Raw genomic sequence first — 24,356 nt, 5'->3', positions numbered from 1 at the left:
CATTTATTAAAGGCGTTAGCAGAAACGCCTTTAGTCCGTTAATGCAGTAACGGACTCGCTACATTTTTCAAAGCAGTAACGTATTACGAAGTTACGTTACTCCTTACTTTTTAAAACTAAAAAAAAAAAAGAAACGCTTATTTTTTTTTTTTTTTTTTGTGTGTTTCAAGGTGTTAAACGAATTCTTGCACTCATCCTGCATACCTTCACAATTTCGCCTCTTTTGGCGTGACCAAGAGAGGCAAAATTTATGTACCGTAAGATACATCGAGTGATTATGTTAAGTTTCTGCATGGCAATATTGCTTTTTGAAAAAAGAAATGGCGCTTACGAATGCCTGCGACGTACGCTAAAACGTTTCTATTCGTGTATACAACTAATGCGAGAGTAGCATGCGTTAGGTACGTAGCGGTACGTAACGGTAACGTGTTCCTTTTATTTTGACGTAACGTAGGTCGGTAATGCGTTTTCTTTTATTTGCAGGTAACGAGTAACATATTTCGTTACTTCTTCGGTATCGCGTACAACACTGGTTTGAGGCAAGGTAGTAATTAAAGGATGCTTCAGAAACGAGCAGCCTTCTGGAAATTAGCTTTTAAAAACCAGAACTTATACTACCTGCTTGTTCCCCTCTAGTCCCCTAGTCCCTGATTATATGAGGTCTTGTAACATGTGTTAGTTGAGCAATTCAGATAGAAAAGTTCACGTTTTGATCGTTCATCAAACGTTTTGGTGGTGCCTGATGGTCCGTCAAAGCTTCCTTGTGTACTATCTATTGCTTTCTTGATTTGAGTGATGGACCCTAAAACGCCAAGAAGACTGATGGAGCCTGCCGCGCTATTCAAAATTTCTGGCGGTGTTTGTCAGCTTTTTTTTTTCTTTTTAAGTTTGATGCCCTTTTTGTCGTTAAGGGAACGTTTCGAGGGGGTGTCACATATCTAGCGTTTTTCTTGAAAGCGGGCAGTAATAAATAATCAACTCTGTGATAGTTCACTCCTAAAACCGAAATCACCTGGACAACCCCGTGAAGATTCAGATAGCATAACGTGCGTTTACAGGTGAACTTGCTTCGAACTGCGCAAACCTTCTTTCGCTCTGGACTATCACTGAAAACGTCCTTTTGGCAACTTATTTAATGGATGGGCGCACAGTGTTAACTGCGGGAGGAGAGAAATACGTTGTAAACGTCGCAACTTTCGTCGGTGGGACGAGGCCTGGCGTGTCTTGGAGGGAATTGGGGGCCTCGAGCGTCGAATGCTCTCCCTTGCCACCGTCAGGCACGGTATGAACGACGGCACCGGGTGTGGGCACACAAAATAGGAAGCATTGCTAGAATCTAACGTTGTTGAGATCCGAAATCTGCATGAGTTGATTTGACACAAATTTTTGTTTTGCTCATATCTGAGGCTTTATAAACTAAACCATTCATCAGAAAAAAAAAAAAAACGGCGTTTGATAAACATGCTACAAATTTTGCTTTCAGGTTTTATTTTTTTTTTACCCCCTGAAATTTTGTGCTTAAGAATTTTCAGAGTTATTCAGATATTTAAATTTTTTTTTATTAGCAATTAAGGATTTAGTCCAGGTAATCAATCAATGAGTTTCTGAAATTACACAGACTATTAGGCCATCAAACCGTCAGGTCATCGAACTGTTAAACCTATCAAATTATCGGTGTTAGACAAAACCCCGAGACTTGGGGGCGAGGAGGTGGGGGGAAGGTCAACACAACACAAAGTCTCAACAGTTTGAGACTTTGTGTTGTGTTGTCTTCCCCCCACCCCCCCTCCCCCCAGTCTCTGGGTTTTTGTCTAAAATGTTAAACTTTCACCAGCTTGTTTGCGCCCTAACTTTTTGTTCGCAAATTATCCAATGTCCCAAAGTAAGACAGATCATCAAAATGATGAACTTATGTCTGTTTGTTACAATGGGACGACCATCAACCCATCGTTTGTTTATTCAATTAATTCGTCTAAGTGCTGATTCGTTGTAGGACCTAGGCGAGATTACATTGAGTTCCAACGTTATGTTTCTGTTGGAATCCGACGCTTCTCATACTTGAATTCCACTGATGGAATTCCAGATAAGCGTTAGACGCCGACTTTAAGATGACAGTTTTTGCCATTCTTCGAGTTTTCTTGCGAATGCTACCCTGACTCCTCATTGAGCATACTTCACCTCTCAGCCTCTATGGAAATGACATGTCATCTCCGAACTATTTGTGACAAACGTGAAATATGTACTTTATTATAAATCGATTTTGACAGCCGTTCTAAAGTGCCTAGAGCAGCTTTTTTTTTTTTTTAATAAGATGTAGGGTTAAACGCGCACCGACAGCCTACGGCAAAAATCTGCGCTTTCCACGGAAGGCCAGAGCCCGCTCAGAGAACAGCGTCTACCCTAAATAAATGATAGTGATGCTAGTTCATGTCTTGAGTGCAATTTGTTTCATATCTTAAGTACGCAACATGGCTTTGCATTGGGATCACATCTGCTGCCATTGTGATGGTCTTGATGCGGAGTGCGATACCTTCTGAAGCCCGCATTTCTCACCACCGAATTCGTTCTCCCCAGTAAGAAGAAATAGGAATAACTACCAAGATCATGCGATGACGTCGATGTGGAAGCCACACATAGCCATAAAATAGCAATGAGCGTAGCAAAATTTAGCGAGGCGCGTCCCATGAATTGCCCGAGTCGTTTATTTAGGTTCATTAAAGGGTAGCACAAACACGTAACGCCTGTAAGGCAAACTTGACGTCATATCTGACCATCAAGTTTGCCGTAGACGTGGAGCGGGCCACGTTTTACTTGTTTACGTAGACGGCCCTTAACAGGTGTGGAGCGGGCGGTCTAATATGATTTAAATGGCTCGAACGTAAGTGTAGAAATACTCAATTATGTCTAGTCGAAAAAAGAGAAGAAAAAACAAACAAAAAACACGAAAAGATCGAGACGCGCAGTCTGTAGACAATCATGAAAGTACTTTCTATCTTGTTGCGCAAGATGGAAGGAAAACGACTGCTTATCGTGGGGGGGAGGGGGAGGGGGAGGGGGACGACAGCTAAACCAGTGCTTGCATTATAAAACTGTGCGCACTGAAAATGGTGGAGGGGCCAAAATTTAGGTAAGAAAACGAAGAGGGCGCACCAGCAAAACGTGTAATTAGCAGCTGTTTATAACTGTCGTATCTAAAAGGTATATTGTTTTTGTTTTTTCTTTAATTAAGAAATATAAATATCACGCATTCGTAGGAGAGCTTTCGGAGAACACAAGGAATATTCCACGCTTGAACTCGACGAAGCACTGAGGCTTCACGAAAAAAGTCGGAAAGAACAAGTTGTACGACTAATGCGCAAACTGAAAGTGCGTATTTTTTTCTCGGATAAAAATCTCTTTGATTCCAGTAACTGCAACTATGCAGAATTTAGTAAACCCAAATACATTGTTATTCGGTTTATGACCGGGCTCACTCTGATCATGCATGATTGGTCATACAGAAGCTGACGGCAAACGTGTATCAAGCAAACGTGATTCGAACATGGTTGAGTCATCTCCGCCACCACTTCCGTCATTATGTCTGACGCTGGCAGCGTGTCTTTTTGTATACGATGTACGAGTAGTGTGGCTGCGGCTCATTAAAGGTCCGGGAAACAACGACGAGCTCAGTGGAACCATCTGGGGATTTCCTCCGCCTGAGTTGGGAACACTAAAAACACTATAGTCGGTAACCTTTTGCAAGTTGGGATTTCAAAATAAACAACCCGGAAGGGATTTATGGAGGGTCTGTCTTTAAAAGACCGTCGAGGCCATCGTTAACTTTTAGCAGTTTTTGTTTTTCTTTCAGCCGCCCAAGATTAATAGTAATCGCTGTATCTCCAAAAAAAAAAACAATTTTTTTTTTTTTAGGAGGGGGGGGGGGGGGGGGGGGTGGAGGGTGGATTGGTTCGCTGCCATCGCGGTTTCCCCCGGCCCGGATGCGCGTCTATACGTAACGCCGAAATCGATCCCACTTTTTTAAGGGATATGATGGATGGACTCCTCGGCCGACTGCTCATGGTGCCGGTCGCCTTATACTTCCGGAAACGCGGAAGTAAAGAGGAAATAGAACTCGTAGCTGTATACGCTCTGTGAAATCTGGGGCGTCTACGTTCTCGAAAAACACTCGAGAGAGCCAATCTCTGCACCCTACGGAGGATGCTCGGCCAGTGACGGGGCTGAAAACATCTTGACACTTATAGAATCACTGTCTGCGGTGCGGCACTGAACGCGGTGAAACGTCAGGCCCAGTGCCGCAGCGCATTCGTGGCGAGAGTCCCGAGTGTGTCATTGTTGCTCCGCAGCCAATCAGATTGCCGGTTTGAGGGATTAGAGCGCCCAAGAACCAATCACGAAGCGAGAAGCGTGTAACATGAGACGCCACATCCTGCTGTTCTTAATTGAACTGTCAGTGACTCTAGCGCCGTTTATTGACCGTCATTCCTTGTCAGGTACTTAACCAGGATTTTGATTCGGGTTGTGAAGGGGGGGGGGGGGGGGCGGGGGAGCCCCCCCCCCCCCCCTTTTTCCTTTATGGATACGTTCCTGCTCCTTGTGTGGGCAAGAGTACTGGCGAAGACTTTCTTTTAAGGTTCTGAATTTCATTTAAATTAACTTGACCGTAAATTGAAGTAATCTCCCGTTCGGACGGTGCTCAACCAACTATTAATGGAAAACGCCTTTATATTTATGTAGAAATATATGCATATATAAAGTGTAGTCACAAAGCAATCCCCTCAAAATGAATTTATTAATGTTCCCCGGAACGCAATGTTGTATAGATAAAAAAATTAAAATGTTTTTATCTGAAAACTTTTTTTTTTTAAGAAATAACTTTTTTGATAACGCTTTATTTATCCTATAAAATACAATTGAGGTAACAAAATTAAACGCGGCAAGCTTTGATGGGATTTCAGGCACTACTTCCGACATTTGGTCATTAATATGTATAATGATCAGAATGAACGGCGACAGCTCGGGAGACAGCCGAAGTTTGAAATGTCCGTTCATCTTCATTAATATTATAATGATGATTATGCCTACTCTTTCGACGGTTCCTATAAAATTGATTATAACTGCGGCAGAGAGATGTACTCAGAATAAATTCTGGCTGCTAAATAAATAAAACGATTGCCATCGAGTAAAGCCAGAGGGTCCGCGGCGCGGGACTGCGATCGGAATATTTCATCATTGCATTCCCGATGAACAGATGAATACCCCAACAATAAGGAATATTCAATTTTGTCTGTAGCCGGTCATGTCACGGGCTTCATAGCGTGTTGAATACGCAAAAACTAATGTAATGCCCGTTTTCCTTTTTTTTAATTTTCTCAATACACAATTTGGTTTAGGGCGCCACTCATCTTTTGCATGGGAAAGTCAAACACTATAAATCATTAAAAGACTCAGCCAGGACGACTGTGGTCTAGTATTTTGTACTGGAGCTGAAAGCTGTCCGCAGAAGGCCGGTTGTCCCTTTTGTGAGCCCTTGGTGCCGAAGGACTACCTGCCTTCTTGTTCCTTGTTTCTATTTCTCATTGGCACTTTCTATCTCATTACAACACAGATCGTTCCTGTGTGTGTCGTGTGGAAAATAGTAACGAATATGCTCATTCCTTAAAACAAATGCTTCGCCCCCCCCCCCCCCCCCCAAAAAAAAAAAAATAAATAAAAGTGGAATGAAAAACCAAAACCAAAATATATATTTATATGTTTACACACTGCTGGCGAGAAAGACGCGTCGCCATATTAAGAAGAAAAAAAAAATACTCTGACGTGTTGTATATACGAGACGAGACGAAACGGACGTGCCGGATCATTGGTTCCCGTGGGATAGAGCGAGGCTTCGTGGTCCTCTCCACACGAGACCGAACACATTTCGGCGAGTTGCGGCTCTGATTCGAGCTCGGGGGAAATCAAGAGAGCGCGCCTCCAAACGTTTCGGCAAATGGGGCCTGACGCTCCTCAGCCTCACGCCACCAGTCCGTTGCGGTTTATGGGCCTTGGCGGCCGCTTGTGCCGGTGGTCGAGGCTCTCCCAGGCGGGTGTCTCGTTTCATTTCATCTCCGTCCCCAAGCGACGCTGTTCTATACCAGATTACAATTATAAATGACCGAACCTCAAATGTAGTGAACTACCTTCGCTGAAAAGTAACAGATTACCTTACTCATTACGTTACAAATTAATTTCACGTTACTTTTTCAGTACACTTATCAAGAAAACAATAGAGACAACTTTGATGTTTTCATAAATGTTCCGCAACGCTACTTTCTATTTCTCATACGCCCGGATTATGGTAGTCCTCGACACGGAACGCCATCTAGGTGCGAAAACCGCTACTAGACTTTTGTTGAATGGCTGGGAAACGTGATTTCAGTCGAGCTGTTTTCAATCGGTTTTCTGGGAATGAAACCTCGACGCGTCGATAAAGCTCGGAATTGGGAAATCATTGTCCGAGCCGTGAGGCTCTATCGAAGGCCTCGAGCACGTTTCTTTCCAAGAACGCTGTCGACAGATTTCGACGAGAACCCGTATCTATGGGAAACTTTAAACTTGACAAACGGCAGCTCTGGCAATCCGCGTCTACCCTGTCCAATTGAGGAAACGAAACCCGGCTTTTCATTCCGCATAAAGCTCACACTGCAGAAAGCTGAAACCCCGCGAGAATGGTATGCTAGCGGTGGTGAATGTGCATGGCGTTACCTGGACTGGAGGTTACGAGAAATATACACAATTTCTTTATGAACCGATGTTCACCCATGCCATTCACCAAACCGAAAAAGAAATAACAATGTGGGCGCACGCAGCATTTGTTTAAGTGAAAAAAAAAAATATATATATTTTTTTTCTGCAAGAACTATGACATTGTTTTCTTTCGTACAGCCAAGCTTTTGTCACTGGAATAAACGCTACTGGCGCTGGCAATGTAATATTTTGGTTTGACGAGTACTAGGCTTAGCTGGACGTTGGCACATAGATAATTGTTTTATACCTGTATCTTTTGATTCAGGTGATGTAATATTTCTCAAAACATTCGCATTTTATTACCACCTCTGCCGCCACGTTCTCATTGAGTTTCCGTTTTCTGCGAAGCATACTATAAGCGTGCCGAAAAACCGCGTGTTATTTTCTCGCTCGGACTTGGTAGTTTTACGCCATTGTTATGCCCTCTGTCTATATATCATGTCCTCCGTCTATACACGCACGGAGGGTGCATTCGCCCAGTGTACGCCGCCCGAATAATAATTCATCCATCCAGTGATAAAACTCCCGCCCAATGCACCCTGATGTAAAGTGCGTGCCACTGACTTATCTGAGTTCGCCACTGTTTGGGTGTTCGGCGGAAACTCGGCTTAGCTCGAATCTAAGACGAATCCTGCGTCAGCGTTCGGTGAAGATTCGAGTCCAATCACACGCGCTTCAAGAAATGGCGACCGCCACTGTTGCTCGATGGGGCTTTGAAAAGCGTCTATTATCAAGTTTGTAGTGAACGAAGCACAGGATATTGCCCCGTCTGTTACGGACACGCACATGCACGCACACGCACGCACACACATGCAAACACGCACACACGCGCGCGCAGACACTCACACACGCACACACACAACATATTTAGTAAAAACAAAGACAGTCATTGACGTTAACAGTCGGAAAGTTTGGAGGAAGTAGGTTCAACGTCTACCCATCCTTGCGCGTTGCTCTGCTGTCCATCACCGGAACGCGCTAAATAGACGCCGGCGCAGCGTGGCGACAGGTTTGCTCATTGGTTTCGGCATGAAGAGCAGAGTTTCCTGATTCGCCGGTAGTGTCCCAGATTAGTGCGACTAGCACTGAAGGAAATGGATTGCGATGAAAGTGACGTCCAATTTCGTGAGTTGCGTGGGTGTCTGACAGCATCGTTCATTGACTAACGCTAAACAAAACGTGTGTGGGAAGGTCTTTGGGGCGGAGCGTATTGGAAAAGGTCAAAGCAGTCTCCGACCTCTTATATAAAAGTGAGTGGTAGGCTAACTTCCGCCCATTTGCGGTAAAAGCGGAATTTGGCCTAACTTGTTTCAATTATCAAAAAATCACCGAGAGGTGTGCTTCGGATACTGCGAAACGAGGTGCTTCCACCCCCCCACCCCCCCCCCCCCCTCCCCAAAAATAAGAGCCGAGATACGACCTTCAAAACGTCAGATGAACAAAAGAGAACAAAGACCACCTCAATTTTCGTGGAAAAATAAAGTTGACATTATCCGTGAGATCGCTTTGAAGTTAAAACCAAGTTCACGTCCAAAGTTGCCCCCCCCCCCCCCCCCTTGTTTTTTTTATTTTTTAGCGATTATTATGGCCATTAGTTGTGCTAATGTGTAGCTCGACCACGCTGCGAGGAAAAGACCCGTCAAGGGGAAAACATCGGCAACGCAACTAATCTCCTCTGATCAAGCGCTTTTCCTGTTTCCATCGGGGACGGCGCTATACCCTTGAAATCTTGATATTGAACTTGAGGTACAAGCAAGATTATTAACTTTCAAAATCCTTTGGCGTTTCTATATTCCATCTCACCTTAAGCCAGAGGAAGGTCGAGACTACGAGTTGAGACTGCGACTCGATGGGGTCGATCAAATGGGGCTGATCAAGAAGTGCCGAAAGCGGAACGTCACGTCGCTCGCCGTGTCTCCGTATATATATTAGAGCGGGCTAAAGCGATTATGCGCAGTGCATCCCCCGCCACCCTTGTACTTCTACTCTTTTGTGTTTGTCTGTCTTGTAACCGTTAACTGCACTCTGATTTAAAAATTAAGTATAGAGCGAAGCGATATCGGCCGGCTCACGCTGTCGGACGAGGATGATATCCAGGGAGCAATTTTCAACAATTTGTTGCCATGTAAACCGTGCGTTCTTGCTCTTTCTCTATTCAGGGCTCCAACACCGGAGGAAATCGGGGAAAGTTGGAGCAGAATGGAGACCCTGGGTAGCGAGCACGAAGATGCCTCTCTGCAGAAGAAGAAGGCCAAGGTTAGTAAATATACGATAAGTTAGCGGATTAGGTTAGCACAAAAAGCCGCAGCAAAAAATGCTCAATATACGTGGGCTCAGTTCGATAAAAGGGCAAGTGCGCCTGTCTCGGTGCAACGTTTGTACTACTGGAGACTGCACACTCGAGGAAAATAAGCAAGAGGGCATGGTCAAGACCTTAAATACGTTAGAATACTTTTCTGTCAGAAATGCCAGAGCTGAAGACCGACAAAATGCTGCGAATGGGAGAAACACCCACAAAGGTGTATTTGTGTTCTTCTCTCTATTTGTGTGCCTTCGGCTTCGGTTTTCGCAACGTTGCTCGTTCACCAGCTCCCTTATGGCTTCACACGGTATATCCCGTTTCTTTTATTTTTATTGTTTCTAAATTTTACGCTTCGAGTAGAAGTGATGTTTGCTCAGCTTGTGTTAAATGTTCCGTACGTTTCTTATGATAAACGGACGATACATCATTCATTTACTCTTTTTCTAAGCTACATCGACAGCAACCTTAGCAAGCGAGCGTGCAACGCGTAAGCGTCCATACCCTCTGTGGCAAAACCATCAGGCGTTTTGGTGAGCTTGAAGGGACAGAGCTTGTCGAAGACTCGTTGAAGCGGGCTAATTTGTAAACTCGCCTATACCAGGACAGCTCTCCTATGAATTTATAACATTGGTGTAGCGCGATCCGGCGTTTATACTGTAACAAACTCCGAGTGTATCAACCGACCTCATCAGTCTCAGAAGGGTGTCTCGGGGACGCACGATGATTCAGTGCCCCATTTATGCCACGAATCATCCGCGACGCCCGTGAACGGCACTCAACTGAATTGTAAGCACCGACACTAGCCACATCAACGAATAGGAGGAAACTTTGTGTCAGTAAAAGTACTTTATGACATTCGCAAGTCATTTTGGCGGACGGTCCGCGTATAACGCCAATGCTCCGAAGTAACCCAGCGAGCAAGTAAATGTGCGCGATTCTGAGTGGTCACACTCGCAAAGATGACAAATATGCCGGTCGACAAGACTCATGTACGAGTACTTGCGCTTACGGTCGGTTGAAGCTGATGCTCAGTGGTTGCTCTTATTAGGGGCGAGAGCACTCAGTGGTTAAGGTTCTGTACTCCACCATACAATAACAGCTTAGATGGCTCGTGTTTGTGAGGAAGTATAAACCATCCTAGCAATTGCTTTTAGCGTACTGCCATTCTCGTTGGACTGTGGATCACGTGCCGAGCTTGCACAATAACTCTCGTTTCTCATATATGGTGTACACCGCTCATGCGCCCACACCTCCTAGAAATAAGGCCGTAGCGCTCTTCTCGTGACGTCGCAAAGGAAGGCCATCGGGGGGCGCGCGTCAAAGCGAAGGCAACGCGCTTGGATCGACCGTCGTAACGCGCTTTTAGTCACATACGCGCGTGTCTTATTAGCTAAACTGAAAGCTGCACATAGAAACGGGTCTAGTAAACATTTTATAACACGGGCAAAATATTACACTGCTAAATATTCGTTACGAAATGGCACGAATAATGCGCATAAGACGTCCAGAAAAAAATGTGATTGCTTTAGGTCGAAAACATTGGATCACGAATTTATTGCTGTAGGAATGCATATTTTATACAGAAATGCTTCAACAAAAAGGCGCAGTGATCGGACACAGCAAACAGATCACTGTTAAAAATCAGGTAGACGTAGCCAACGCGGACACGGCTAGATAAGTGTCACGATCATGTAAGCGATGTTATCCCGTGCAGCCACTAAGTTCTTTCATTATACCCCGGCCACCTGACAAAATAATGTACCTTCTTGGCGCAATATGGCCATAGTCGCTCTTGCGCCATTAAACCCCAATAATAATAATAATAACAAAATAATGTAATTTCGATCGATGACATTATGGGGCTGACAAATCAGCTTGCGAGGCTCATATAATCACTCGAGTCCGCGAGCTGATTAAACCCCATATCATTTAATGAAAATGTATCACCTTTTCCACGTGGCAGGGGTACTAAACTTACAATTTAGTCAACTAATGTACTTTTCCCTATGGGCTCGAGCTGCAGTAGAACCAAATATAACTTATTTTGTATAGAATATTACAGTTAAAATTCTATTATAAACGTGGTAGAGGCAATTAAAAAAAACATTGGTATAAATAAACACAAGCACAAACAACGCACTTTCAATAATCGCACAAACTTGTTATTCACCTTCCAGTAAAAACTAGAATATTACCACGCATATTTACAAGTGTCGACGCAATAGCACACGGATAACGACGTACAAAATTACAATCTATCTCAAGATAAAAAAAAAAAAAAAATGAAACGAGTGCAGCACTTGATTTGCGTCCTATATGACCAAAAAGCCCGTAAATAAGTTGTTTCCCACCTGTCGAGTGTATCCATACGTCCCACAATATCCGTGACGAAAATATTTGAACCCGAACTCCAAGTAGTCTCTCTCTGTTGAGAGAGGCCTATATCGATAATCGACCAGTGTCATCATTGACTGGTTGCCACACACGTCACTCAAACTGTAACCAGGACTTGTTCCACGAATCCATGTAAAAGCCGTAATGTCAAGCAAAAAAAAAAAAAAAAAAAAAAAACTACCCGAGACTGCGATGACGACAGAAAAACGACGGCAAGAAGTAAACAAGTCTCAAAAGAACCACACACGAGGCGGAGGCACCGGCAGCAGGACGAATGGAGGCTTAACGTTGTCGACACATCCTTTACTCGTGTCCGCTCCGTGCGGCGATGACTGGATTTTTTTTTTTCGGTTCCCTTCTGTTTTGAAATGTAGCAGCGTTCCTTTTCAGACGGTCAGCAGCTCACACACAATATAAGTTTACGAGAATCAGAGCCCGTATAAGGAAAGATGTGGCATCGCACCCGGTTCATTCGAAAAGTGTGGGGAGCTGCGGGACTGCGCGTAGTCCCGCGGTTACGAGGATAATCATAAATACAAATTTGATACTTTCAACCCTCGTAATGCGTTGTATATTAAGTTTATATATATATATATATATATATATATATATATATAATAAATTGTACAAAACTGCGCTTTTAAAATGTATATTAATGTCGGATAAACGCTCACGAACACCACCGCGCCGCTCGAGAAGAAGCATTTTTTTTCACGTCGATAGTGTCGTAAGCAGACATTTTCTCACGTAGTTGTGCCATAACCTTCCTTCCTCAGACACTGTGACGTAACCACTCGGAGCTTTACGGCCTTATTTCTAGAAGGTGTTGCGTATAGGCTCAAGAGCGTCTACGAGTCTGAAAGAAACAAATTATGGGCTTTGAAGACTCACCTTGCACCTACACTCTAAGAAAAAATGGAGGAAAAAAGTAGCAACGGCGCGCCTTCCTCCCTTCTACCGACGCGCCCCCAAGCGGACACGAGAAAAGGGGAGGAACGAAATGTTTTTCTCCTTCTCCAGGCAGACGGGAGAAAGCTTTCGCCCTCCCGACTCATCTTCTTTCGGTTTCGTTTTTCGAGCACATCGCACACGTTGTTTAATAAATTGATGTTGAGTTGATTGAGCTTCAGCAGCAGCGAAGGCCGCCTGTAATTTCGTCTTCCAGTTTAAACGTCCAGAACATTTCGGTTGCATTGACATTTTTATCACTAATTTTATCAAACGAGCAAACGAAGCCGCTAGAAACAGCGAAGTTCCGGAGCAGTGCCAGCAGCGCCACGTACACTGGGGTATGGCCGTCTCCGGATTGCGTGACTCGCGCGGCACCAGGGGGGGGAAGGAGGGAAAGGGAACGCGGCGCAAAGCGGAGGCTGCCATATTAAAACCGCTTACGTTGCCAGCATAGGTTTCGCAGTGGAGAAGTTGCTGCCATATACGGCGGACGAAGTTTTACTTTCTTTTTCGTTTTGGAAATAATGTATTGTTGTGTTATATAAGTCCTCCTGCATACAGATAACGAAGTTTAATTATATTTGTCTTGTTTACTCGGCTTGAAACCCTAAAAACAGGTTTCGGCAACTTATTGCTTCCAACATTTTGGAGTACGCAAGGCAGTTATCTCGCTGTTCTGGTTTCGGTTACGAAAGGAAGGCAAAACGCTCGTAGTTCCCGCCCTCAGTACACTTTGGACACCTTACACACTTTGACACCGGATAACTAGATTGTGGCGACGCGCAATCACCAGCATTTTGGCGCTATAAAACCTCGTCGTCGTCTGCTTCAGGGAAGCACGGCCGCCCGCTACACACTCACGCGGGACAGAGGAACGTCCGTCGACCGACGCCGCCGAGGCAATAAAACCGCCGTTCCTTTTCTACGTTGGGATTCGCTCGTCACCACGACGCAGCATCCCACAAGATGAACAAGGATTTAGATTTGCTTCAGAGGTCACTTTCGCCGCTTCCTCATCGTCGAGCAGCCGGATCAGCTGACGGCAAGCCGCGGATGAAAGGCTTGAGCATCAACAGCCTAGAGCCACTACAACAGCCCAAGTGCACTCACGAGTCACGATGCGGGCGACGCGGGCTTCTGTCAATCCAGGGGCAGACCCAAGGGGGAGGCGGGAGGCGACGGGAGCGGCCGCCTACCCTCCAAACAGTCGACCCCCCCCCCCCCCCCCCCCCTGCCCCCTTCTTGGAGGGCGATTTGACATGGGTGGATTCCTCGAAATAAAACCAACTCCCGTCCTGCCAGGTGGTAGGAAGGATCGGTACTCAAGGTCGAGGGTTCGAAATAGGGCAGGCCGCACCCTAGCAGGCGCACACACTTGGAGAACCACTCCGTCGCTTAGACTGAAGTCCGCGGCGGCGGTTTCAAAGCACGGCAGAAGTTAGAACCAAAAGTCGGCGCAGCGGCGCACATCTAGGGGCCGTCGGCGCAGTGTGGTTCTGCGGCGGTTAAAACAAAAGGCGCAACCGGAGTCCTGTTTATCTTGCTTTAAAGTTTAGATTTTCCCTCCCCCCCCCCCCCCCCCCAAAAAAAAAAAAAAAGAAAAAAAAGAAACGGAGTTCTGGATCCGCCCCTGGGTCAACCGGTAGCCCAGCACAAACCGCGTGAACGTTCCAGCTCTTCGTCATGACACGCTGTTGCAGAAAGCAGGGTAAAATACAACTACACGTACCACCGAATCAAATGCACTGTTATCGTAAATATTAGCTTGTGATTGCGCCTTTGTAGATCATCTTATTCGTTTTGCTGGAGAGACGCAACCGACGGGCATAACAAAATCGTTTGCGTATTCCGCATACCTCGCAAAAGCACTTACCCAGTAACCTTGCAAAAAGCGCGAAACACGGAGTCCGCACCGCCCTGACTTACCAGTCTTTTATTTGCTTTAGAGCAGTTTGTACCTGCTAGTAGGTATATGTTTAGTGAAACTGCAACTTGAAACTAGGGGCAATGCCAGAGAGAAAAGTGACAATGTTGAGAAAGCATGCTCGCTCTCTCCAATTTCTGAACTCTCAAGTGATTGTACCATAACAAACTCACCAACACCATTTTCCAAAATAAAGAAAAAACGCTATGTTCACTACGGAAAAAATGGTTTATGCATCCGCAGGCAGGTAGGAAATGTTGCTTTAATTTATTCACACCGCATGACGAGCGCAACAAATTCACACGAGATTTACAAGAAAATATCAGTGGTGACTTATGTTTCTCTGAAATTCTGTATGACCGGTCGTTTGCAGGACCGAATCATCTACTCGGGCGGTGTGCGTCGCTGTGCAAACGCCAACAACACGAAGCATAACAACGGCAGGTCTAGGTCAAGAATCCGTAGTCCATTGTTCAATTAAAACGACGTAATTTTGTTGAAAACGCCCGCAGCTTTTTACTCACGGTATGCGTCGCGAATCTTCCACATTTTGAAACGGAACGAAGGAAGATTTACTTTTAAAAGTGCTCGCTGCGTCCTCCCGGACCAGTTGGACCGGATCAGCTGACGACAACGACGGAACTGAACCCGTTGAATTTTAACGCCACAATAACCAATTTGCGCTTCGTGTTACTATGGGATTCTACCTCCAAGCACCACACGACACACCACGAACGTTTCAACTCTTTGTCGCATCGCCGTGTTGCACCAAACAGAACAAGATCGCCGAAGTCAACGGAGCGCTGTCGTGAACCTTGGCTTGTGGTTGCGCACTCGTGGACCCTGTGACTCCCTTCGCTTTCAAAGCACGCACGACGATTACGAATGATACTTTCCGTCTTCCGGGACCATCACAGGGGCACTTCTCCGGTCACGTCTTCGCTACAGGTGCTGGCAAACCGCGTCAAACGTGGTCAAACTGAAGCGCCGAAGCAATACCGGCGCCATGTTGAAACTTGAACGTGCGTTGTTGCTAGATTTTCTCCGACCAAACAAAAACAACGAAAGCAAACCGGATCTAGCTTCCAGCGTACATCGGCGTTGCGCCGTGGCCAGATTTTCTCCGTCAGCTCTAACTTAAAGACGACCTACAGATGCAGCAACACTGGTCTCAAGTTTTAACATGGCGGCCCCCACGGAGCGCCGTAAATTCTGAGGAGGGTGCATTGGAAGCGGCGGCACCTTCCCCCCCCTGCGCGGCACGGAACTACAGTCACTGCAGGCTGCAGCACTACAGACTACATACAGTAGCGAAAGCACGTGGAACTGTGTCGACGTTTTCGACGTTATGGAAACCGCAGGAACTGCGTCCAAGACAGGCAGGTTTTGCTGCCGGCTGCCTGGGTGCCTTCCCCCCTGAGTTCGGTTCTGTTTTCCGATGCCGAGTGCAACCGGCGTTCAACGTGGTTTTGTGTTTGTGCGTGTCAGCAACATAGCTGCAACATCGTGATGACAGTGTTGGGTTGTGAACAGAAGACTGGAATTATCGCCGATGTGACCCTGTGTTCGCGTATCAGTGGTGTAACAAGAAGATGAGATCGTAAACTGTTGGGCATTGATGCCGCTGGTCGGGCTGTGATCGGAGGGTGCGGGGTGTCGCAGGCTGACATTCCGCTTTACATTAAAAAGTTTAATACCACTTGAGGGATTACGTGCAATCGATCAACGTGCGGATAGTCATGTTGGAACGCTGGTCTGAACAGTAGAAGCTCCTATCGTACAGTGGCAAATGTGACTGTCGGAATGGTCTCGTCCCCGACAGCGATTGCGCTCTGGGGCAAGGACTGAACAGTACGAAATCGTGACGTAAAGTACGTATATTTACAGTATGGAATTTCGGCATTAAAAACAATAGTAGGTAAAATCGAAAAAAAAAGCTGCCCTTTATTTTGCTGTTTAATTATACTACGGTTGCTGGAGAAACTGCCCTCCGTGGCGCGCTGGGATGAGCGCTAGAAGTTTTCGGGCTCGCCACGGCGTAGTTCCGTACACTTAAACCTGCCGCAAGTCGCGGCTTTGACTACATTCAAGTTGATCGAAAAGCAATTTCTCAGTCCGTGAAGCATCACTTCCAGCTGACTGAATATCCGCTCTACAGAGATTGATTCAAACGGCAATTGCAGCTTTGCGCGAACAGCACAAATAGAAAAACAAATAGAAATACAAGCTACGACATGCCGTGTGGGGAAACAAACTCATGGCTTCGAACCGCATTGGAGCGGCTTGATTTATTGGCTTTCAAATAATTACGGCATGATTGAGCGTTTACTTTTTAATAAGAGATTCAACCCCTGAGCCATTCAAAATACTTTCAGAGGTATGACATTGCAGGGAAAAAATCAACATGCTGGGAATATTTTTTATTGCTTAGGGAGTCACCGAAAAGTTCCGCACGTTCAAAACGACCAGTATAAAAGACGGAAACGCAGAGCACGGATGTAGTGTTCGGGTTAGTGTGGTGTTCCGTTGTATTGATATTTGTGTGTGCAGTGCATGTGCTTAATGTATGTTCACCTGATGCTTGTAATAAGTGTATGGGTGTCAAGTGTGTATAGTAGAGGGTCCTCAAGCGCAGTAGTGGCCTAAAAAAAGCAAATAATTTTTTGTAGAACATGAATTGGGCGGTACCTAGCGCCACCTAGCCTAGCTACTTGCAATTACTCTGCTTGACCCCGCCATCTGGTGGCTAGCGATTTAACCTTCTTTCACGCTACGCGATAAACAGCGGCTTCGAGTTCGTTCTTCCGAGAGCGGCTTTTGGTTTCGCGGATTGAGTTGCCCTTCCTTGTGATGTGTGGTTGACGAAGGAATTGTGACTCGAGGAACACCAAAGGTAATACGCGAAGTGCGCGAAGTAACTGGGTGTCGGTTGTCTCCGTTTAACATCGCAGTGCTGTCGACGAGCAGACTGAGTAACTGCTTTCGAAACGCAAGTTTCTGTACCTGTGGTGGGAATCTGGCTTCGGAAATAAACACAGTTTGCGGAAAGCTCGTGTTACGCTTTTATTTGCTGCTGCTCTCGTCCTGTACAAGAGACGTAGCGTCCTCGCTAAGCCTTAGTGGGCTCGATTTGCTCGATTCGGGGCCGCCATATTGAGATGCAAGCGACGGAGGAGCTTTGCTCCCCTGCTTCAGGGACGAAGGTTTCTCCCTTTCTAAAGGAACATAGGTTACAAGACCGTTCCTCCCGTAAGGGAGGACTATACGTACCCTTTTTTCTAAGAGTGTACATTCCCGCACATCACTTAGAAATGCATTCACTACTATCTAGCTCTAGAACTGGCTACCCCCCCCCCCCCCCCCCCCCCCCCCCCCACACACACACACACACACCTTCGAGAAAAGAAAGATGAAACAAATTAGATTCGACCGGTTACGATGTATCTCCAAGTGCACGGGCTCTCTAGACTGTCGCAAGCCCCGTGGACAGGTGGGGCTGAGGCCTTTAGTTAATTACTTGGTGGACATTAAGTTGCGGTTTTGGTGTCTGACAAGGAAGGTTCGTTTGTCGTTGTGCCAGGGGGAGTTTTCAGTGAAAAAGCCAGTGCTACCGTCAACAAAAGCTTTAAGCAAGTAAACGTTGTGTTGAAGAAGGTAAAAGAGCGGGCAATGAAACTCCTTGACAGCCTTGCTCTGAAGCAGCTGGAAGGGAGGATAAAAAAAATCCGAAGGCCTGCTTCTCTACATGTTTTTCAGTGCCAAGACCCATAAGGACCCGTGCCCATTTAGGACCATTGTTACCTAGAGGGGCACTTGGCAGCGTCAGATGGTATCGTATCTCCAGAAGCAACTATCGCCCTTAGACATCGGAGATCCTTACCGGGTGTTCAAGTCAAAGGCGGTAGTCGAGTTACATCTTTTCAACGCGCCACGGTTTAGCGAAACCTAGATTTTCACGAAATCGGCCTGTTCACATGTGGAGTTTGACGCGCGAAACCTGTGAGGTATTGGCTCACGAGAATTTCGCCGAACGTTGTCATCTAAACCGGGAATATCAAGAGTTTCGCATCAAAATGATATGAAGTACGCAGAGTGCGAAGAGACAATCTGCTTTATTAATACCACTAAATAAACTTCGTCAGATTCGGCTCACTGGGTTTGCTAGGCCTGCCAAACCCAGGAAAGACCGCGAGCGTTAAAGAACATGGGGATGATCTCGAAGCATTTCGGACATTTTTGCACCGCTAAAAGAAAGTTATCCCAGTCATCATGTTTATATGCGGTGCCTGCACCCGTCGCGACTGAGGACTTGTCGGCCGCCTCAGTGGCGAAGAGCTCACAGTTTGGTGCCCAAGTGCCTCCTCCCTCGGGGCTCATCTGGAAGACAATGGCGACGGCGGCGGTAGACATCTTAATTTGGACCCCCTTCCCTGAGAGCGTCGGCGCCCGGGAGTTTGCACATGCTGCGGCAGAGCCGGACGGCGAGCTCCAGCGGCGGACCACCCACGATGGGAGACAGAGGCTCCCGCCTGTCTGGTGCTCGGCGACCGCGGGAACAACCAGGGAAGTTGGCAGGGCGGGAGACGGAAGATTGAAAGAAACGCTTGTGCGGGAAACGGGCCACAAGGGACGTTCGCGGTGGTGGCGACCGCGACGTCGAGTCGAGCGACGGCCCGGTGATATGGTCCGGACTTAGACCCCGGCGACGTCCCGAGGATGGGGTGTGGACTAGCACCACCGGGTTGATCGGCATATAGCAAATAATGGTGGCGCACCCCTCGCAGGCTTTCTCGATGACTTCTCCCGATCCCGAAACCCCCCAGCAGAGTGTGAGGGGAATCAATCATTTTTGCCAAGAGCTATGCGTTGCTGTGTCACGTTCATCCAGAGATAAGGGACGGGGGAATCGGATCAGAACCCTCCACATTGCGATAGGTGCGAGTCTGTGCCCGATTTCGGTAAAGATGCTGTCCTGGGCAAACACAAAGAAATAACGAGAAATATAATTTAAGCATTTTTTTATTTCCACTCGGGTGGACCTATGCGTCAGCGCTCCGTCGGTGGCTCTGTCAGATAAAGTGGTTTGCTTTTTGCAAGCTAATATGAACAGCGTTGCTCAAAGTTTCAGTTCCAAAGCTAGCGTGGTGCTTGACGGATGAGTAGGTGACTGTTGATGTTATTCATTCATTTCATTTATTATAAATGTCCACTGGGGGCTTTACATAAGGGGGGGCGGGGGGGGCAGCCAGCCTTTATACACTTCAGGTACACAGTACAAACAAAAAGAGAAGAAAAAAAAAAAAACGAACAAAAGATAATACACAAGCGGGCTACAGGCCGTAAAAGGTGGCAAGTACGTGGTTCTCTAAATTTTGACATATCCGATATTGTTACTATTGAGTCTGGTAATTTATTCCAATTATTAATAAAAAGCTGCAGAGACGAAAATTTAAATACATTTGTCCTAGGAATGGATTAAAGAAGCTTAATTGCAGGAGTTATCTAAGCGACGGGAGGTGTGAGGTGCAGGTATGCAGTATAAAGATCTCTGCAAAGGAAGATGATAGTAAAATTTAAGTGGGATGGTTAAGGCGGATATCGTCCTACGTTTTTTAAGAGAGGGGAGGCCAAGTTGAGTTTTAAGATTACTGACACTAGCCGTGAAATTATAATTTCTATGAATAAACCTACCGCTCTGTTTTGGACGGCCTCTAACATCTCTTCTAAGAATAACTGATGGGGATTCCAAACCGATGAGGCGTACTCCAGCTGGGGTACGCCTCATCGGTTGCTTTGTTTTGGCTAGCTTTTTTTTTTTTTTTAAATATTTTTCACTAATAAAACTTTAGTTGCGAGTGCAGCTTCCTCCCGTGTATGTTTTTTTCATTTCGTCGTTTGAGCTGTTTTCATCATAAATAGACAAAGATTGAAGTGTGTCCACGATAATGGCGTTTGACATTCTATCGTAATGCTCAATGTCCCATGCTTAATATTATTATTTTTTTTTAAAGAATTTGATTTACGGAGCTATTCAGTCACTCTCTAGATCGCAGGAATCAGATCTCTGGGTGTTTTGCAGGAAAGTTAGTCCAGGTTGCTTTAGTCTTATTTTAAACAAAAACACCCGACATTAATTTTTTTCACGTTGTTTGTTGCAGAGTTTATCACCCTACTGGTGCCTTCATTTTCGCCAAGCGGCAAACGCGCGTACGTGACTGCGTTCAAAACAGGGTTCCTTTAGAAGAAAACAAAAACCCTATACATACCCTTAGGACCGTACACAAACCCTGCCATAGAAAGAATCGCTCAAGCGTATAACCCTAAACTACAACGAGCCCTTTCTTTCAACGAGGTAGGAAGCCGGCCAGGAACAGCGATTTTGTGAATCGCGAGGGAAACCCCCGAGTTCCGTATCAGGCGAGCGGGCTAGGACCCTCCTCATCGGACCGATCCAGTGCGAACAAACAGACGCCACGTATACCTCGCCGAACTCGCGGTTATTTATTCAGGGTCTCGCACGGTACGCGCTGCGCTTAGTGTGCGGCCCTGGCACGAACTAATGTCACCGCAAGCCCGTGTTTCCTGAAATAAACGGGCTTTTTGCGAGGACGCCGACTGCTGCACGTTCATCGTGCTTGTCGAACTTCGGGCAGGTCTGTTCAAGCATATATGCTGGTACACTACGTTTCACCTCAAGATGAACCACACTGGACGCTACGAGGTATGCCAGCCGATCCAGCGCTGTAAGCATAGCACGTGCCTACGCGCCCTCCCGTCACTGCGCTGCTTCGACGAATCCCGTGGCACTAGCATGGCGTCCGATTGGCTTAGACGGCCCGTAGCGTCCTCTGCGGTCCATCGGAAAGTGAAGAGGAGTACAGCTTCTCGCATTGCACCAGCCCTGCGGGATGTGTTTACGTAAGCGGGCCGCTGTGTAATCAATGTCCCGGGGATTTGTGGTCCGCGCTTTAAGCGCTTGTTTCTTTGTGCTTTAATGGATACCGTGAATAATAAAGAAGCAACTTTTAAACAGAAGGACAGCGGGCCCGTTTTCCGAGGAACTGTTCCGCGCCTTCGTTGGCCAAGCAGTTCTTAAATGCGTAAGCTTTTATTGCCCTGGGGCCTGATCATAGGCGTCCGTAGGGCTTTTTCGAAGCGGGGCATGCCCTATAACACCCTAAAGGGGGGGGGGGGGGAGAGGAGGAGGAGGAGGAGGAGGAGGAGAGGAGGAGGAGGAGGAGGAGGTGGTGGTGGTAAAAGGGGGGGGGCAATTTCGTTTCTATACGGGAGCAATTTTGTAATGACGGGGCAAAAGCGTCATTGTGAAAGCTACGATTATATTAATTTAGTAGGATCTGAGTCCTTATAGACCTTTTCTGTGTACTCTCGTCCCCAGCCACCTACTAGGCGTATCCGGTATGGGCGACGAAAAAACACTAAAACGTTTCGACCTGTAACTAGCAAAAAAATAAAGGGGAGGCAAAAAGAGAAAGTGTGACGGTTACGCTTATATCTTAAATTCCTTCTATTGGCGTGGCAAAAGCAAAACAATGTTTTCGCCCATACTGGAAGTGACGTCAATTCAAGATGGCGGCGCACTTGCAGAAAAGGTCTATAGGAAGTATTCACTGGCGACCATAGCTGTGTGCACGACTGCTGAGCGCGTGCTGATGGCGAGCTTCCACGGTTCTTTTGTAACGTGCATTTCGCACTTTCAAGATGGCCAGTCTTAGCAGCCTATTAATGCGGGCTCGTTCAGAGCATGCGCTCTAGACATCGCCCTCAAATATGGCGCCCAGTGAATACTCCTTTTAGGGAGTACCCACTAGCGGCCATAGCTGTGTGCACGAATGCTGAGCGCGTGCTGACGGCGAGCTTCCACAGTTCTTTTCCATCGTGCATTCCGCACCATCAAAAGTGCCGGTCTTAGCAGCCTATTGATGTGAGCTCGTTCTGAGCACGCGCTCTAAACAGCACCCAGAAATATAGCGTCCAGTGAATGGAGCCCTCATGTGCGCCTTTCTTAGGGTAGTGTTAGGGTGCCTCTAGGGTGCCTCAATGACCTTCTGTTTAAAGTGATGCCACCCTTTATAGTACCCGATGCCGACAGCACGCGTTCACGGGGAAAATACAGAGAAATCGAGGAAAACAAAATGTCGCCATAGCACAGTCAGCGCCACAGACTCGTGCAGGGACACGCTCTTTCACGCGCTTCTGAACAAAGAATAAATGTAAAAGTCAGAACAAAATGGCCAGATGTCTCCACCCTAAGCAAAGCGCACATGAAGGCACCCTAGGTGCCTCAATGTCCTACTGCAAAGGATGATGCCACCCTTTGTAGTACCCGATGCCGACTGCACGCGCTCGCAGAGAAAAACAAAGAAAACGCAGGAAACAAAAAGTCGCTGTAGCACAGTCAGCGCCACGAGCGCGTGCAGGGACACGCTCTTTCACGCGCTTGAGAACAAAAAATAAAAATAAGCGTACGAAACAAAATGGCCAGATGTCATCACCCCAAGCAAAGCGCACATAAAGGCACCCTATAGGTAGTGGCATTTCGCCATTTCGTCCCACACATTGATTGTTCTTTTTTGTTCAGATGCGCGTGAAAAAGCGTGTCCCTGCACACGTTTCTGGCGCTAACCGTGCTATGGCGCACATTTTGTTTTCTTCGATTTCTTTTAATTTTACCCGTTAGCGCGTGCTGTCGGCATCGGGTACTACAAAGGGTGGCATCATCCTAAACAAAAGGACATTGAGGCACCCTAATACTCCCTATTAGCGGCGAGATGCTTTGAGGGCACCCTCCTATGGTTTCCTCTCGTGACGTCATTACCTTGCGAACAACAAGTTCGACGGTGTTTGTAATGAGCATGGTGGAAGCTTGAAATCATTGCGCTCTTAAAGCAAGACTGCCATCACCGTCAAAGCTAAAATGCTCGCATTCCTCTTAGTTCCGTCGATGAAAAATCCTTTGCTGACTTCATAGTCAGCATTCGGCCAATCATGGCAGGCCGACCACAGCGACACTTTCGATCACTCACGTTGACAATTACGGAAATAAGAGTAACGTCAAACAGTGACTTGAAGCTTCCACCGTGCTTGTTACACTCACCACCGAACTTGCAATTCACATCTGAACTTGTAATTCACAGGAGGACGACGACGACGACGCACCTAAACGGATGCTTGATTCCTCACCTCTGCAAGTAAATCAGTTTTTTACTATTATTTTGGTAATTTAAACTACAACCCCCTGGGAGCGTTCGCAAAACCTCTTGGGCAGTCACCCTGACCGAAGCCCCAACTCCGAGCGACGCAACCATGAGCGAATCCACCCCCGGCTCTGAGAGCTTCGATGACAACGATATAGATGACGCAGAAAAAGAAGGTTCCGGCTGGACCCTCAACTATAGGAAGCGACGCCACGTCTCCGGGGGCTCTGCTTCAAGTCAAGCCACCATCATTGATGCCCATCGCGAGAACCGGACGGTCATCGTCAAACCCCAAGACCCGACAAAGCTCATCGCGAAGCTTAATCCTCTAACCCTATCTCAAGAGCTAGATTCCATCACACCCCATGGAGTGATTCAAATTCGACCGAACTACAGACTGAACCTCCTTGCAATTGACATGCGGGACAACAGCTCCATGCAAACGATCCTTACTTTAACAATTCTATTAGGGATCAAAGTCCAGACCTACGAAGCTCACCCACGATCTTCGGCCGTAGGAATCATTCGTGACATAGACAAGGACATCACAGAAAGCGACCTCAAAAAGGCTATAAGCGCAACTACGCCAGTCATCTTAGTCAAAAGGCTAGGCGCTTCAGAAACGGTGAAACTTGTCTTTGCAACCGAGACCATGCCAGGACACGTCGTTGTGGGGCATATACGCTTCAGAGTACTGCAGTACACCGACAAACCACGACAGTGCCACAAATGTCGGCGGTTCGGGCACATTCAGACCGCATGCCCCCCTGTGCAACGTTGCAGCCGC

At 46.7% G+C, this 24,356-nt stretch overlaps 1 protein-coding gene across 1 annotated transcript in view; it reads left to right on the top strand.

Annotated features, from left to right (window-relative positions):
- The window catches only part of LOC121046269, a 157,338-nt gene that overhangs the window by 85,822 nt on the left and 47,160 nt on the right, over window positions 1–24,356 (top strand). Inside the window, exon 2 of the mRNA XM_042294082.1 lies at window positions 8,943–9,039. Coding sequence (XP_042150016.1) covers window positions 8,983–9,039 — 57 coding nt within the window. The 5' untranslated portion in view covers window positions 8,943–8,982. The remainder of the gene's footprint in view (window positions 1–8,942; window positions 9,040–24,356) is intronic.

The sequence above is a fragment of the Ixodes scapularis genome, unplaced genomic scaffold (genome assembly GCF_016920785.2).
Source record: "Ixodes scapularis isolate PalLabHiFi unplaced genomic scaffold, ASM1692078v2 PGA_scaffold0__279_contigs__length_252992795, whole genome shotgun sequence".
Classification (NCBI taxonomy): Eukaryota; Metazoa; Arthropoda; class Arachnida; order Ixodida; family Ixodidae; genus Ixodes; species Ixodes scapularis.
This window is presented reverse-complemented; position numbering and strand designations above follow the sequence as displayed.